This window comes from Salvelinus sp. IW2-2015, linkage group LG17 (assembly GCF_002910315.2).
Source record: "Salvelinus sp. IW2-2015 linkage group LG17, ASM291031v2, whole genome shotgun sequence".
Classification (NCBI taxonomy): Eukaryota; Metazoa; Chordata; class Actinopteri; order Salmoniformes; family Salmonidae; genus Salvelinus; species Salvelinus sp. IW2-2015.
In genome coordinates, this window is record NC_036857.1 from 36,041,806 (window position 1) to 36,058,649 (window position 16,844).

General features: G+C 44.4%; 1 protein-coding gene and 1 long non-coding RNA gene across 10 annotated transcripts in view; both read left to right on the top strand.

Moving 5' to 3' along the window:
- The window catches only part of LOC111976939 (histone-lysine N-methyltransferase PRDM16-like), a 404,992-nt gene that overhangs the window by 359,283 nt on the left and 28,865 nt on the right, over nt 1-16,844 (top strand). For 7 of the 9 annotated variants that reach the window (XM_070448125.1, XM_070448123.1, XM_070448124.1 and 4 more), the window contains exons 10-12: nt 9,465-9,552; nt 13,382-13,593; nt 14,471-14,548. In XM_070448125.1, coding sequence (XP_070304226.1) covers nt 9,465-9,552; nt 13,382-13,593; nt 14,471-14,548 — 378 coding nt within the window. The remainder of the gene's footprint in view (nt 1-9,464; nt 9,553-13,381; nt 13,594-14,470; nt 14,549-16,844) is intronic. The other 2 variants (XM_024006117.2, XM_070448128.1) reach the window with 1 other exon arrangement.
- Nucleotides 4,727-9,444, top strand: LOC112081267 (uncharacterized). The gene is made up of 3 exons (XR_002896429.2): nt 4,727-5,464; nt 7,351-7,474; nt 7,589-9,444. It is a non-coding gene; the product is annotated as an uncharacterized lncRNA (long non-coding RNA).

Consider the following 16,844-nt stretch of genomic DNA (forward strand, 5'->3'; position numbering starts at 1 on the left):
TTATTTCAATTGACTGGTTTCCTTATATTAACTGAAACTCAGTAAAATCATTGAAATTGTGGGATGTTGCATTTATATTTTTGTTCAGTATGTATTGTATGCTAAAAAATGAAGGGGTCAAAATTATTGACACTCCTGTTTTCAATACCTTTCAATACCTCACCTTGCGAGGATAACGGCACTGAGCCTTTTTCTAAACTGTTTTATGAGTTGGAGAACACATTGGGAGGGATCTTAGACCATTCCTCCATACATAATCCTTCCAGACCCTTGATATCCTTTGTCTGTGCTTATGTACTGCCCTCTTCAATTCAAACCACAGGAGACTGCGATGGCCACTGCAAAATGTGGATTTTGTGGCCAAGTAACGACATATTTGATGATTCTGATGTGTGCTTGAAGTTATTGTCTTGCTGGAAGATCCACTTGTGGCCAAGTTTCAGCCTCCTGGCAGAGGCAACCAGGTTTTTGGCAAAAATGTCCTGATATTGGGTGAAGTTGTGGCCACATATGGATGTTCCAGCAAAACAATATCCCCAAGCGCACAGCAAAATCCACAAAGAAATGGTTAATTGGCCACTCAGTCTCATTGAAAACCTGTGGTTTGAATTGAAGATGGTCGTCCATAAACGCAGATGAAGGATGTCAAGGATCTTGAARGATTCTGTATGCAGGAATGGTCTAACATCCCTCCCAATGTGTTCTCCAACTTATAAAACAGTTTAGAAATAGGCTCAGTGCCGTTATCATTTATTACAGTGTCAAAATTGACAACAAAGTGTAAATAGGAACATTTTTGTCATAAAGTCAGTATCGTCTCAAACAGAGTTTGAAACCTCAGTGCGTGACCACGAATAAATGAAGGTTGGGTTTGGATTACAATTATGTCAACAAATCATGCACCCTTTTGCCAAGCTCCACGTGCATACCGCTCCTTCGCCCACTTTGCTTCCCGTCATTGAATGGGGCTTCATCGCCCCCAACGCGTTCAAAGGATCACGGGGCCTATACGGATTGACCATACCTCCACAGCCGAAGTTCTATGGTTAGCATATCCTGCCGAAGGACCCTAGTATGCAGTCGGGAATAGATGCTGGGAGGTCGTCTGTCCCCAACTGTCTGCACCAGTAATGCTAGCTTGGTGTGCAACGACCGGTGGTGGTGAGTATAACCAGAGATACTGGAATATAATGGCCTCTCTGGTATAATTTAGCTAACAACTTTAGATAACGTTATTACTGATTATGTAGCTAGGTAGCCAATCCTGCCTCACTCTTGATAAAGTGAGGCAGGCTAGCTATTGTTAGCTAGCGAGGCAGCCTAGCAAATGTTAGCTAGCGAAGCAGACTAGATAATGTTAGCGTAGTTAACTAGCTAGCTACCTCTACAATTTAGTTAGGTCGTAGCTCATACGAGTGTATTGTCTAGATACTGCTGGTTATGTAATGTTGTCATTTTTTTAAACCTAGCGTCGTGAGGCAGGCTAGCTAGCTAACGTTAGCCTACAAATTGGATTTGCAAGTTAGTTCGTAACTCATACAAGTGTATTCTATATTGTCTAGGGCAAGACTAAATAATGGATGCAGTTAACCCATGTCTAACATGCTGACCACACCGCTGGCGTCGAATGTGCGAGCCTTTCAAAATAAACCTGAAACCCCACCTCTTTAAGGAATACCTAGGATAGGATAAAGTAATCCTTCTACCCCCCCCCCCCCCCCTAAAAGAGTTAGATGCGCTACTGTAAAGTGGTTGTTCCACTGGATGTCATAAGGTGAATGCACCAATTTGTAAGTCGCTCTGGATAAGAGCGTCTGCTAAATGACTTAAATGTAAATGTAATGTAAATGTAAATGTAAATGTACACATACATGTATGTTATTTAATAATTGCACCCACACTGGTCTCGAGCGTCTGCGTAGCCAGGCGCTAAAATAGAACTTGGTTCTATTTGTGACGCTTGAAGCAGTGCAAGTCCTGCCTCTCCCATCTCCTCATTGGTTTTTAGGAGCCTGTACCCAAGTGGGTGATTGAAAGATGAACTGAGGTTCACACTCCAGTCCAGTTGATGGTGGTAATGCACCATAAAGTTGGTTGCCAACCACCATATAAAGTCCACAGAAGAAGAAGAAGCCTGAAGGAGGAGAGATACTAGAAAAATAACTTTTACCCTTTTATCTGTGGATTAACTGTCGGAGTAGAGGACCTTGTGCATTTCAGCTAAAATAACAACCCAATGTTTATATCCCAGGACAATTTAACTAGCAACAGCAAGCTATCTAGCTAAATTGCCATATGTAGCGTGGTTCGTTCTGCGTTGTGTACTTTTAATTAGGACACTGCCACAACTGGAGGTCTGCTGGTTGAATTATTTTTATTTGCCCTGCACACGAAGAAACAACACACAATATTTTAGCCCTTGGCGCAGTCACAGCTCTCAGGCACCTTGCTAGCCGAAGGTCAGGCAAAAGAGAACAATAATGGGGTACAGAAACAGATAACCCGCGATGGGCCAAACCAAAATATACAAAACTTTTACAATCACATGTATGTACAATATTGATATGAAAAAGTGTTTGTACACCAAATAATAACATTAGCTATGCAGCTGTAATTAAATAAAAAAACACATTGAATTATTATTATTATTATCAAAAATATTAACATCCCCTCTTGACCTGGCCTATTTGAATTGGTCCTTGTGTGCAACTTGGTGCATAATCTAGGGAACAACATCACACTGCTACACATACATGTTGAACGCTTTTTGAACGCTTTTTGAACGCTTTTTGAACAAACAAACGAGTTTGTTTGTCAAACTGAGTGTCCAGATCGCTTCTGGTGTGGGTGGACCAACTCAACATGACACGCAGTCTGGTCAGCATGTAAGTCTGACTAATACAGTGAACAAATAACCAGCGTCAGCGGCCTGAATCTAATCCAATCAGGAGTAGAGGTCGACCGATTCATCGGATGGCCGATTAATTAGGGCCGATTCAAGTTTTCATAACAATCGGAAATCGGTAATTTTGGACGCCGATTTTGCCGATTTACAAAATAAATATATATTATTATATATAATTTTTTTTTACACCTTTATTTAACTAGGCAAGTCAGTTAAGAACACATTCTTAATTTCAATGACGGCCTAGGAACGGTGGGTTAACTGCCTTTTTCAGGGAAGAACGACAGATTTTACCTTGTCAGCTCAGAGTCAATCTTGCAACCTTACGGTTAACTAGTCCAACGCTCTAACCACCTGCCTCACTAGGAGCCCGCCTGTTACGCGAATGCAGTAAGAAGCCAAGGTAAGTTGCTAGCTAGCGTTAAACTTATCTTATAAAAAACAATCAATCAATCATAATCCTAGTTATAACTACACATGGTTGATGATATTACTAGTTTATCTAGCGTGTCCTGCGTTCCATATATATCGATGCAGTGCGCATTCGGAAAAAGGACTGTCGTTGCTCCAACGTGTACCTAACCATAAACATCAATGCCTTTCTTAAAATCAATACACAGAAGTATATATTTTTAAACCTGCATATTTAGCTAAAAGAAATCCAGGTTAGCAGGCAATATTAACCAGGTGAACCAGGCGTTCATTGCACGCAGAGTCAGGGTATATGCAACAGTTTGGGCCGCCTGGCTCATTGCGAACTAATTTGCCAGAATTTTACGTAATTATGACATAACATTGAAGGTTGTGCAATGTAACAGGAATATTTAGACTTATGGATGCCACCCGTTAGATAAAATACGGAACGGTTCCGTATTTCACTGAAAGAATAAACGTTTTGTTTTCGAGATGATAGTTCCCGGATTTGACCATATTAATGACATTACATTTACATTACATTTAAGTCATTTAGCAGACACTCTTATCCAGAGCGACTTACAAATGACCTAAGGCTCGTATTTCTGTTTGTTATTATGTTATAATTAAGTCTATGATTTGATAGAGCAGTCTGACTGAGCGATGGTAGGCACCAGCAGGCTCGTAAGCATTCATTCAAACAGCACTTTCGTGCATTTTGCCAACAGCTCTTCGCAATGCTTTAAGCATTGCGCTGTTTATGACTATAAGCCTATCAACTCCCGAGATTAGGCTGGTGTAACCGGCTAGCTAGTTAGCGGGGTGCGCGCTAATAGTGTTTCAAACGTCACTCGCTCTGAGACTTGGAGTAGTTGTTCCCCTTGCTCTGCATGGGTAACGCTGCTTCGAGGGTGGCTGTTGTCGATGTGTTCCTGGTTCGAGCCCAGGTAGCGGCGAGGAGAGGGATGGAAGCTATACTGTTACACTGGCAATACTAAAGTGCCTATAATAACATCCAATAGTCAAAGGTATATGAAATACAAATCGTATAGAGAGAAATAGTCCTATAATTCCTATAATAACTACAACCTAAAACTTCTTACCTGTGAATATTGAAGACTCATGTTGAAAGGAACCACCAGCTTTCATATGTTCTCATATTCTGAGCAAGGAACTTAAACGTTAGCTTTCTTACATGGCACATATTGCACTTTTACTTTCTTCTCCAAAACTTTGTTTTTGCATTATTTAAATTGAACATGTTTCATTATTTATTTGAGGCTAAATTTATTTTATTGATGTAATATATTAAGTTAAAATAAGTCTTCATTCAGTATTGTTGTAATTGTCATTATTACAAATAAATTTAAAAAATTGGACGATTAATTGGTATCGGCCTTTTTTTCTCTCTCCAATAATCGGTATCGGCGTTGAAAAATCATAATCGGTCGACCTCTAATCAGGAGCTACAGTCTGTAAAGCATATAATTTGGGTTTCCACTAGTTACCACATCCCCAAAGACAGAATTGGCTATGTCGTAAAAATTTATGAAAACAAAAATGAGCTTTTTGGTCTTAATTTAAGTCTAGGGTTAGGCATAAGGATAGCAGTGTGGTTAAGGTTAGGGTTATATTTAAAATCACATTTTAAGAAGAGAAATTGTAGAAATAGGCAGCCTTTATGACTTTTGCTGTGGTAAAGAGTGACTACCTAGAATTATCTTAAGTTACTGCCCTGATGACACAGACGGCTTCATCGACAATGGTAAAGTGTGTTTTGTGAAAAGTAGTCCTCAAAAAATACTCAGTTTGATAAACTAGTAGGTTCATTACCCAGCCAAGTAGTAGTCATTTTGCTTGTGAATTGCATAATCAAAAGCTTTGTGCTTTGTTTATAACAAAATGTAATTTACCACATGGCTGTCTTATTGTATCACCCTGTCACAGGCCCTCCCAGTCAACACCACCTCATATGATAAAGGACATTGTTTATGAGGATTGCCTGCTGCAGTTGTTTGAGAGATTTCCAGTTTGCAGCTGAACATGCAACATAGAGAAGACCAGCAAGGGGACCCTCAGCATCACGCAGACATGCCCTCGCTATGAGCATTCCTATAAATGGAACAGGGCGGACACTTGAATAAGGTTGGTGAAAACAGTTTTGAGTTTTGTCCCAATTCACCTTGATAACCTAGCCTGGTGGAACCAGCCTGATTTATGTGTGTACGTGTATGCGTGTGTATGCATATCATGATATCTGAAGTGAAATAGAAAGGTGAATACAGCTATCAGGTTTGCGTTCCACCGTGCTAATTCACAACCACCAGTAATCAGGTTGTTCCACCGTGCTAATCATAACCACCAGTGATCAGGTTGTTCCACCGTGCTAATCATAACCACCAGTGATCAGGTTGGTTCCACCGTGCTAATCATAACCACCAGTGATCAGGTTGGTTCCACCGTGCTAATCATAACCACCAGTGATCAGGTTGGTTCCACCGTGCTAATCACAACCACCAGTGATCAGGTGGTTCCACCGTGCTAATCACAACCACCAGTGATCAGGTTGGTTCCACCGTGCTAATCACAACCACCAGTGATCAGGTTGGTTCCACCGTGCTAATCATAACCACCAGTGGTCAGGTTGTTCCACCGTGCTATTCATAACCACCAGTGATCAGGTTGGTTCCACCGTGCTAATCACAACCACCAGTGATCAGGTTGGTTCCACCGTGCTAATCATAACCACCAGTGATCAGGTTGGTCCACCGTGCTAATCACAACCACCAGTGATCAGGTTGGTTCCACCGTGCTAATCACAACCACCAGTGATCAGGTTGGTTCCACCGCTGCTAATCAAACCACCATGATCAGGTTGGTTCCACCGTGCTAATCATAACCACCAGTGATCAGGTGGTTCCACCGTGCTAATCATAACCACCAGTGATCAGGTTGGTCCACCGTCTAATCATAACCACCAGTGATCAGGTTGGTCACCGTGCTAATCATAACCACCAGTGATCAGGTTGTTCCACCGTGCTAATCATAACCACCAGTGATCAGGTTGGTTCCACCGTGCTAATCATAACCACCAGTGATCAGGTTGGTTCCACCGTGCTAATCATAACCACCAGTGATCAGGTTGGTTCCACCGTGCTAATCATAACCACCAGTGATCAGGTTGGTTCCACCGTGCTAATCACAACCACCAGTGATCAGGTTGTTCCACCGTGCTAATCTACAACCACCAGTGATCAGGTTGGTTCCACCGTGCTAATCATAACCACCAGTGATCAGTTGGTTCCACCGTGCTAATCATAACCACCAGTGATCAGGTTGGTTCCACCGTGCTAATCATAACCACCAGTGATCAGGTTGGTTCCACCGTGCTAATCATAACCACCAGTGATCAGGTTGGTTCCACCGTGCTAATCACAACCACCAGTGATCAGGTTGTTCCACCGTGCTATCATAACCACCAGTGATCAGGTTGGTTCCACCGTGCTAATCATAACCACCAGTGATCAGGTTGGTTCCACCGTGCTAATCACAACCACCAGTGATCAGGTTGGTTCCACCGTGCTAATCATAACCACCAGTGATCAGGTTGGTTCCACCGTGCTAATCATAACCACCAGTGATCAGGTTGGTTCCACCGTGCTAATCACAACCACCAGTGATCAGGTTGGTTCCACCGTGCAATCAACAACCACCAGTGATCAGGTTGGTTCCACTGCTAATCACACCACCAGTGATCAGGTTGGTTCCACCCGTGCTAATCATAAACCACCAGTGATCAGTTTGTTCCACCTGCTAATCATAACCACCAGTGATCAGGGTTTGGTTCCACCGTCAATCCATAACCACCAGTGATCAGGTTGGTTCCACCGTGCTAATCATAACCACCAGTGATCAGGTTGGTTCCACCATGCTAATCACAACCACCAGTGATCAGGTTGGTTCCACCATGCTAATCATAACCACCAGTGATCATGTAATCAGTGCTCTGTTTGTGTATGACCGACCCGTAGCTTTGAGTGGCCAGGAGCTGTTCTACACTGCCATACCCATCAATTGGGCGCTGGCAAAGGCCTCACCTCCAGCCTTACCTCTTGCCTGCTCACCAACGGTCGTCGATGGGTAGACCAGAGTTAGGTATGTTTAGTCTGACCTGTTCAATCTTCAACATAGTATATGTTTGTTTGTCAGATATCACCTATCCTAACTGCCATTGGTAATAGAACAGTGACTATGTGTATGTGTTCACAGAAACGTGTGTGGTGCCAGCACATGGAGAGTTGCAAGATGATGTGATGAAGTCCAGACTGACAGACGGGCTTGATACTGATCTCTCTAAATGGAGAGAGACCTGGCACTCGGCATTAAAATTTTACTAGACACAACTTTTACTTGTCTTTTTATATTATTGAATTGAATGGTATCAGTAAATATGGGGAGGGAGAAACCCTGTGTATTCCTCATCCAGATCAGGAAACTCCTGATCTGTCACCGCACAGGCACCGCGCAGGGAGGTATGACCACTCTGACATGTTTGCCAAGGTAGCCCCATTACCACCACACAAAATACAGATAGGCGCAGCATCTGTATCGGCTGGGAATGACAATGAAATGTGAAAGGTGCACATTGTTATATTAGCAGAACGCTGCTTTTATGGTATTATGTGAAGGGGGGGGGGTGTCAAACTCACTCCGTGGAGGGCTGAGTGTCTGCAGGTGTTAGTTCTGTCCTTTCAATTAAGACCTAGACAACCAGGTGAGTGGAGTTCTTTACTAATTAGTGACCTACATTCATCAATCAAGTAACAAGGTGCAGAGCAAAAAAAAACAGACACTCAGCCCTCTGTGGAGTGAGTTTGACACGGGATGTAAAGGGTTTATTCTACATCGACCTGTTACTACATTTGAAGATTATCAAAACACKTAGTTTAGAATATCTACATGAACTCATCAATTGCATTCTTCTTATATTAGGCTACTGACCTATGCAAAGCTTCCTCCGGCGTCTCACCATACATCTGCCTGTAGTTATTGAACTCAACCTGAGGTTTGTTTGTTGTGATTGAGTGGGGGGAAACAGCTGCGGGCAAGGTTCTGACRGATGTGTGTCTTGGTGGTGGCAAGGACACACCCAAGAAATACCTACATCAAACCACACCCCCAAGCCAACTCACGTTTGGCTTCTGTCATAGCCGCCAGAGTTTCTTGAGAAACAAGACCAAATAAAAACTAGGCGAAATCAGCAGGTGCAGTTCCCAGCATGCCCCAAAAAATGATTAGCGAAATTAGCGTGTGCAATTTCCCTTTAAACAAGATCCCTTTCTCTGGGMAAATCTATTAGTATAAAGTAATTTCCCATATTTTTAGGATACAATATACACTGAGTATGGAGAGAAAAATAAGAACACCCGCTCTATCCATGACAGACTGACCAGGTGAATCCAAGTGAAAGGGGAGGGGACAGGTTAAAGAAGGATTTTTAAGCCTTGAGACAAATGAGACATGGATTGTGTATGTGTGGCATTCAGAGGGTGAATGGGAAAGACAAAAGATTGAAGTACCTTTGAACGTGGTATGGTAGTAGGACATCCAGCCAACTTGACACAACTGTGGGAAGCATTGGAGTCAACMTGGGCCAGCATCCCTGTGGAACGCTTTCGACACCTTGTAGTGTCCATGCCCCAACAAATTGAGCCTGTTCTGAGGGCAAATTATTATTATTATTTTGCTTGTCTTTATCAATGGTGTCAATAATTTCAGACCCCACTATACATAATATGAATATAATATTTCCAAATCTCTATGTCAGTGTTCAGACTGAACTTTTCCGATCATGAAATAAGAGAAAATGGCAATGTCCATACAAGAACACCACCAAGTACATAGTAGCCATTGGTCAAGGTTGTGGGTCCAATCCCCTCAGGGATCACATACACATATTAAAAATGTATGAACTCACTGTGCTCTTAACTGGAAGTTACTTTGGATCAAAGTGTATGATTAGTGGCACATTTCATTATCAATATTATGATATTATATTGGAACATGGGAATGTATTGTGTGAAGTAGTGCACATTTTCCTGTTGACCTCTGTCCTTCGTACGTAACCCTTGTCCTTGCTGTCCAGCAGGGTGGAGAAGAGGAAGTTACTGGACCCTGTAGGAGCTTTGAAGGAGAAGTTCCTGAGGGCCAATTCGCTTCTCTTCCATCCACAGGTACACACGCACACACACACACAGGGGCCGTGTCCGAACACCCATACTTGCGTTGTAAATAGGCATTTTAGGTATAAGAAAATAGAACATTTTATAGTATAGTAAATTTCAAAATTAGAGTATGCTTTAAATGCCAGTATGTTATACTCATTTCGGTTTTTCATCTAGTAAAATTTGCTGCACACTTTTGAGGAAGAGAATCGTCTTTCCAGACTCACATGTTTGACAACAGCTGATAATCAGCTGATAATGAGACCCAAAGGAACGAATGGTGGGAATCAATGCAATTGCGGATTAGATGACGCATTCTTAGRATGCTAGTATGTTGATATTTGKTGCTTAGTGCATTCGTTTTTACTAAACAGTACTTCCTAAAAAAAGTATGTAGTACAATTATTACACAGTATGTAGTTTTAGTAGGTAGTAGCCAAGACATATTCCGGACAAGCCCAGTAACTGACTGACTGGTTGATGATTGACTGACCATAGATGTGTTCATCTATGACTTTGAATAGATAAGTAGAGACAGATTGAGAACACTGGTGACCAAGTTGAGCTCTCAGGCATGTTATTAGAATCAATATCTGGTTTTGTCCCGACAAGTTGCGTTATGGCAATTCCCACATTCCCACAAACCCACTCCTGAAACCCTCCTGTCCTGCACATCGTTCCCACAACGCTCCCAAAGCTTGAGGCCAACGGTCCTGAAACCCCAATGTTATTTCTCAGGGGCTCCGTACAATTTCTTCCTCAGAATTCCACCGCTTCCCACCTTACTGCGCAGTAGGTAAAAAGTCTGCTATCGCGTCACCCCTTTGATAATCAAACCACATTGCTTGGCTTGTCACCGAACCCTTCCAACCATTCCCACCATTCCCACATACCAAACAACTTCTCAGCGGCAATAACAAAAATGATAGTCCAAATAGTCCATCTGTAGGTGCTTTACAGGTGGTTGTACTATACAAACTATCTGTTAATAAGCAACTGCTTGCTAAGGTTACTGTTAGGGTCAGGTTTAGAATAAGGGTTAGGGTAATGGTTAAGGTTAGGGTTAAGAGCTAGTGTTAGGATAAGGGTGAAGTTCAGCGAGGCACTCACACACTGTCAGCCAGGTGCGTGCACACAGAAATGCACAAGGACATAGTGCAGACCTTAAAGAAGTACTGTACAAACAAACAGCCATGAATGGCCTGTTGAAGCAACCGTCAACTAGTTCTGGGACAGAAGATGTCCAAGCACTATTTATATGAGGGCCTATTTATAGGAGGCCCTCTGCTATCCCAACCATCTAGCCTCAAGTCCACCCCAGCTATCACAACACAATGATGGGATCGCTCATTCACTAATTCATCCAACGGCGATTCGATGCAAATAAATAAATTACGACAGCACATCTGTCCCCTGTTGTATTCTCAAACCAGGAAGGATGTAAGCTATTTTTGGCAAATCCCCGGGGGCTCCTCACGTGTCTGCAACTGTGCGATAGGTCAGGATGGTGCCTCCCAACAGCACTCCTCCCTTCTTCCCTCCCTCCCTACTTCCCTCGCTTTTTCTCTCTCTGGCCCCGCTACCAGGCACTCATCCCCCTTGCAACACTGTTTGTGATTCAATTAACTTATCAAGGCCTAATGTGGGACTGGAACAAAATAGTGCAACCTGTGCAAGACTCTTTAAACAGGTCAACATTCCGCGGGGCCAGGCGGATAACCAGGACGTGTACTCAGAGCATGCGCGGACCAACTGGCAAGTGTCTTCACTGACATTTTCAACCTCTCCCTTACCGAGTCTTTAATACTTACATGTTTCAAGCAGACCACCATAGTCCCTGTGCCCAAGAAAGCGTAGGTAACTTGCTTAAATGACTATCGCCCGTAGCACTCACATCGGTAGCCATGAAGTGCTTTGAAAGGCTGGTCATGGCTCACATCAACACCATCATCCCGGAAACCCTAGACCCACTCCAATTCGCATAACGCACCAACAGATCCAGAGATGACGAAATCGCAATTGCACTCCACACTGCCCTTTCCAACCTGGACAAAAGGAACACCTATGTGAGAATGCTGTTCATTAACAAAGCTCATCACTAAGCTAAGGATCCTGGGACTAAACATCTCCCTTTGCAACTGGATCCTGGACTTCCTGAAGGGCCACCCCCAGGTGGTAAGGGTAGGCAACAACACATCTGCCACGCTGATCCTCAACACTGACCCCCTCAGGGATGTSTACTTAGTCCCCTCCTGTACTCCCTGTTCACCCACGACTGCGTGGCCAAACACGACTCCAACACCATCATCAAGTCTGCTGACGACAAGGGCCTCCCAAGTGGCGCAGTGGTCTAAGGCACTGCATCGCAGTGCTAGCTGTGCCACTAGAGATTCTGGGTTCGAGTCCAGGCACTGTCGCAGCCGGCCATGACTGGGAGACCCATGAAGCGGCGCACAATTGGCCTAGCGTCGTCCGTGTTAGGGGAGGGTTTGGCCGGCAGGGATGTCCATGTCCCATTGCGCACTTGTGGCGGGCCGGACACAGTCGCCAGGTGTACGGTTTTTCCTCCGGCTGGCTTCCGGGTTAAGTGGGCATTCTTTCAAGAAGCAGTGCGGCTTGGTTGGGTTGTGTTTCGGAGGATGCGCAGCTTGATCTTCGCCACTCCTGAGTCCGTATGGGARTGGCGAACTACCAAACTACCAATTGGATACCATGAAATTGGGAAGAAAAAAAGGGGCAAAAAATATATATATTTTTTGCTGACGACACAACAGTGGTTTGCCTGGTCACCGACAACGATGAGACAGCCTATAGGGAGGAGGTCAGAAACCTGGTAATGTGGTGCCAGGACAACAACCGCTCCCTCAATGTGAGCAAGACAAAGGAGATGATCGTGGACTGCAAGAAAAGGAGGTCCGAACAGGCCCCCATTAACATCGACTGGGCTGCAGTGGAATAGTTTGAGAGTTTCAAGTTCCTTGGTGTCCACATCACCAACAAACTATCATGGTCCAAACACACTAAGACAGTCGTGAAGACAGCACGACAACATCTTTCCCCCTCAGGAGACTGAAAAGATTTGGCATGGGCCCCCAGATCATCAAAAGGATCTACAGCTGCACCATGGAGAGTATCCTGACTGGCTGCATCACTGCCTGGTATGGAAACTGCTTGGGCTCCGACAGTAAGGTGCTACAAAGGGTAGTGCGTAAGGCCCAGTACATCACTAAGTCCAAGCTTCCTGCCATCCAGAACCTATATACTAGGCSGTGTCAGAGGAAGTTCCAAAAATGGTCAATGACTCCAGTCACCCAAGACATAGACTGTTCTCTCTGCTACCTCACGGCAAGCGATACCGGAGCGCCAAGTCTAGGTCCAAAGGCTCCTTAACAGCTTCTACCCCCAAGCCATAAGACTGCTGAACAATKAATCAAATGGCCACCTGGACTATTTACATTGACACCCCCACCCCCCCTTCTTTTTACACTAATGCGACTCGCTGTTTATTATCTATGCATAGTCACTTCACCCCTACCTACATGTACAAATTACCTTGACTAACCTGTACCCCCTCACACTGACTCGGTACCGGTACCCCCTCGATATAGCCTCATTATTATTTCATTGTTACTTTTTATTTGAATTTTTACTTTAGTTTATTCAGTAAATATTTTCTTCACTCTATTTCTTGAACTGCATTGTTGGTTAAGGTAAGTAAGCATTTCACGGTAAGGTCTACACCTGTTGGATTTGCGCATGTGACAAGTACAATTTGATTTGTTGAGAAACAGTTAAGTTCGTTACTAAAACGTGATTGTACATTTTCCCCTATCTACAGCTACAGTATCTTTACCATGGTACACCTTCTTTACCTCAGATGTCAGCCATGGAGAGCATGACGGAGAAGCTGGAGAGCTTTGGCGCTCTCAAACTGGATGCCCCGCCCAACTTGCTGCAGCACTCGGCCCGCCCACTCTTCAACTTCCGCTCTCCGCCACCCTCCCTCTCCGACTCCATCCTCCGCAAAGGCAAGGAGCGCTACACCTGCAGGTAGGTACCCACCAGACAGTTTAGTTTGTCAACTTAAAAAAAGATATATGGGATCAACATAAGATATTAAAGCCATGCTCTCTCTCCCTCTCCCCGCTCCCCCATCTCGCTCTCTCACTTTACCTGCTCCCCCATCTCTCTCTCTCCCCCTTTCCTGCTCGCCCATCTCTCTCTCTCCCCTTTCCTGCTCGCCCATCTATCTCTCTCTCTCACTTTCCCCACTCCCCCCTCTCTTTCTCACTTCCCCGCTCCCCCATCTCTCTCTCCACCCTTTCCTGCTCGCCCAATCTCTCTCTCTCCCCCTTACCTGCTCCCAACCATCTCTCTCCCTCTCACATTTTTCTGCTCCCCCATCTCTCTCTCTCACTTCCCACTTCCCCAGTCTCTCTCTCTCACTTTTCCCACTCCCATCTCTCTCTCTCTCTCTCCACTTTTCCCCACTCCCCCTCTCTCTCTCACTTTCCCCGCTCCCCCATCTCTCTCTCCCCCTTTCCTGGCTCGCCCATCTCTCTCTCTCCCCCTTTTAACCTGCTCCGCCCCACATACTCCTCTCATTCTCACTTTCCCTGCCTCCCCCATCCTCTCTCTTCTCACTTTCCCCACTCCCCATCTCTCTCGCTCACTTTTCCCACTCCCCATCTCTCTCTCTCTCTCATCACTTTCCCCTCTCCTGCATCTCCACTGCTCTCTCTCTGACACTTTCCCCGCTTCCCCCATACTCTCTCTCTCCCCCCTGTCGCTGCTCCCCATCTCTCTCTCTCTCACCTTCCCCGCTCCCCATCTCTCTCTCACTTTTCCACACTTCCCCCATCTCTCTCTCTCTCTCTCTCTCTCCACTTTCCCCTTCCACCATCTCGCTCTCTCTCTCTCTCTCTAGGTACTGTGGGAAGATCTTCCCCAGGTCAGCTAATCTTACCAGGCACTTACGGACACACACAGGGGAGCAGCCCTACAGGTAAGCCATTCCTCTTCTCTCCTCCATCCCTCTATACCGCTGACAGAGACCTACTCCACCCGGTCAACCAATGATGACATCCCGTCCTTCCCACCTGATTTATTACTCCTCGTTTGGCAATCAAAACACACTCATGCCTTGCATAKGCCTTCGTAACGGACACACACATACACACACACTCAAATGTGCTGATTCGGCTGTACACACACAGCATAGTGATATATACATATATATCTTGGAGGAAGGGAATAGGGTGGTAGGGAGGGATGGAGGAATGGTCCTGGACAATGTCGGGTTGTAATAGTGCCCTGGGGAAAACAGGGCCTCCATTTATAGAGACCAGTTAATTATCAGTCATTTGGCCCCTGCCCAGTCTCTGCACAGATAGGGAGGGGGCTTCCTTCCTCTTTAGACCCCAGCCATTCAGAGAGCCCAYTGATTGACCTCTGAACCTCACAGCCCTCATTTCTCAAGATGCTCTTAAGCCGTTTATCATAACAACATCAAGTACGTAGAGAGTCCTGCCAGCTACTTCTGCTCGCCACGCCACAGAGAGCTCACACATACACACTCRCACATACCACGCTCTCTCTCTCGCTCTTGAACCCTGTGTCCCTCCATCTCTCTCTCTTTYTGCTGAATGTTTCTCCATCTCTCTATTTCTCCATCTCTTGGAGTCCAACAAACAGTACGCAGTTTGAGAACATGTTGACAGTGAAATGGCAAGAGTGGCAGTGATAGGCAAGCAGTTCTACTTTTGACAATAACCTGCAATCTCACTTTCAAATGGACCATCTAGTATTTGAAACTTGGTTAACCCGAGGGCACAAAACAAAAGTGGTGCACTTTGTCCTCTGTTGAGCTGTAGTGCCAACTCCCTGAGCACAATTTACAGAGAGAGAGAGAGAGAGAGAGAGAGAGAGAGAGACACACTCTCTCGGGGGACCCAGTCCCCACGCCCAGTCCAAACAATCTGCTGATTACCTCATTTAGAAACAATTTACCCTAACACATAGCAGACATCATTATCTCTGCCACTTTTCACGCAAATAACACCAAAGCGGCGCAGAGGGAGGGAGAGAGAGAGAAAGAGAAAGAGACAAGAAGAGACCTACAGCAACAGAGAGACAGAGAGAGGAAAAGAGCAACCAAGAGAGAGCGACAGTGTGTGTATGTGAGAGTGAGAAAGCAACCAAGAGAGAAAGACAGAGAGAGAGAGAGAGAAAATTGGGCCTCATAGCCAGGCACTCATGCTTCATTGTCGTAGGGCCATTTCCCTGCCTGAGATCTTTTATCCTATCAGACGGATGCTTTCTGCTTTGAAATTGGCCCCACTTAGACCGGACCACTGAAAGACCCCATTCAGGCGGTAATGCTCCATTCATTACTTATTCAGAGGCTTTCATCAAATGGCCTGGACCAGGCTGCGTGTAGCTGGTTTGAAAATTATTTAAAGGAGAGAACACAGTGTGTATTTACTGATGGTGTTAAATGAGGTTTTCTAGACATTAACAGGGATYGATTTTTGGTCTGGTTCTTTTCATTATTTACATTAACAATATTGGCTTATCTGTAAAAAAAATAAAAAAGTATAACTTTCAGCTGTACCCAGAACTTCAATCTGCTTTATTGTCCTGCAGAAAGCCTTTGTTGAACCTAAATTGGTACTTCAGCAAAGTAAAACAAATGATATGTTATTTTCCAAATCACTTAAAAATGTATCTGATGTTATATGGATGGTGCCCTCATTGATCGTGTCTGGGCATCTGGATTGACAAAAAGCTATCTTTCAAAAAGCATGTTGAAGAGTTAGTTAAGACATGAAGAATTAAAACCGGCTTCTTCTATAGGAACAGGTCCTGTCTTTCATTAAATAGCAGAAAACAAATCGTTCAGTCAACATTCATTCCGGTTATTGACTACGGCGATAGCGTCTATATTCAAGGTACAATTTCTAAATTTGGTTGAGCATCAGCAGTTTTTCTCTTGTTATTTCAGTCAAAATCTTTTCTCTGGACAATGGCAAAATGTATATAATTGCAGAAAATGTGGCTTAAAACAGCAGCATTTTCTCTACTCCCTATGGCAAAATGTGTAGAATTGCAGGACATGAACTCTATGTCTATATGATGTCTATACGATGTCAAGAAAATGTCTATACGATGTCAAGAAAATGTCTATACGATGTCAAGAAAATGTCTATACGATGTCAAGAGGGGGGCAGATAAAAGTAGTCTGGCCTCCTTTGAAGTCTGGATACATTGCTTACCTCATTGTCAACCTACAGTATAAGTTA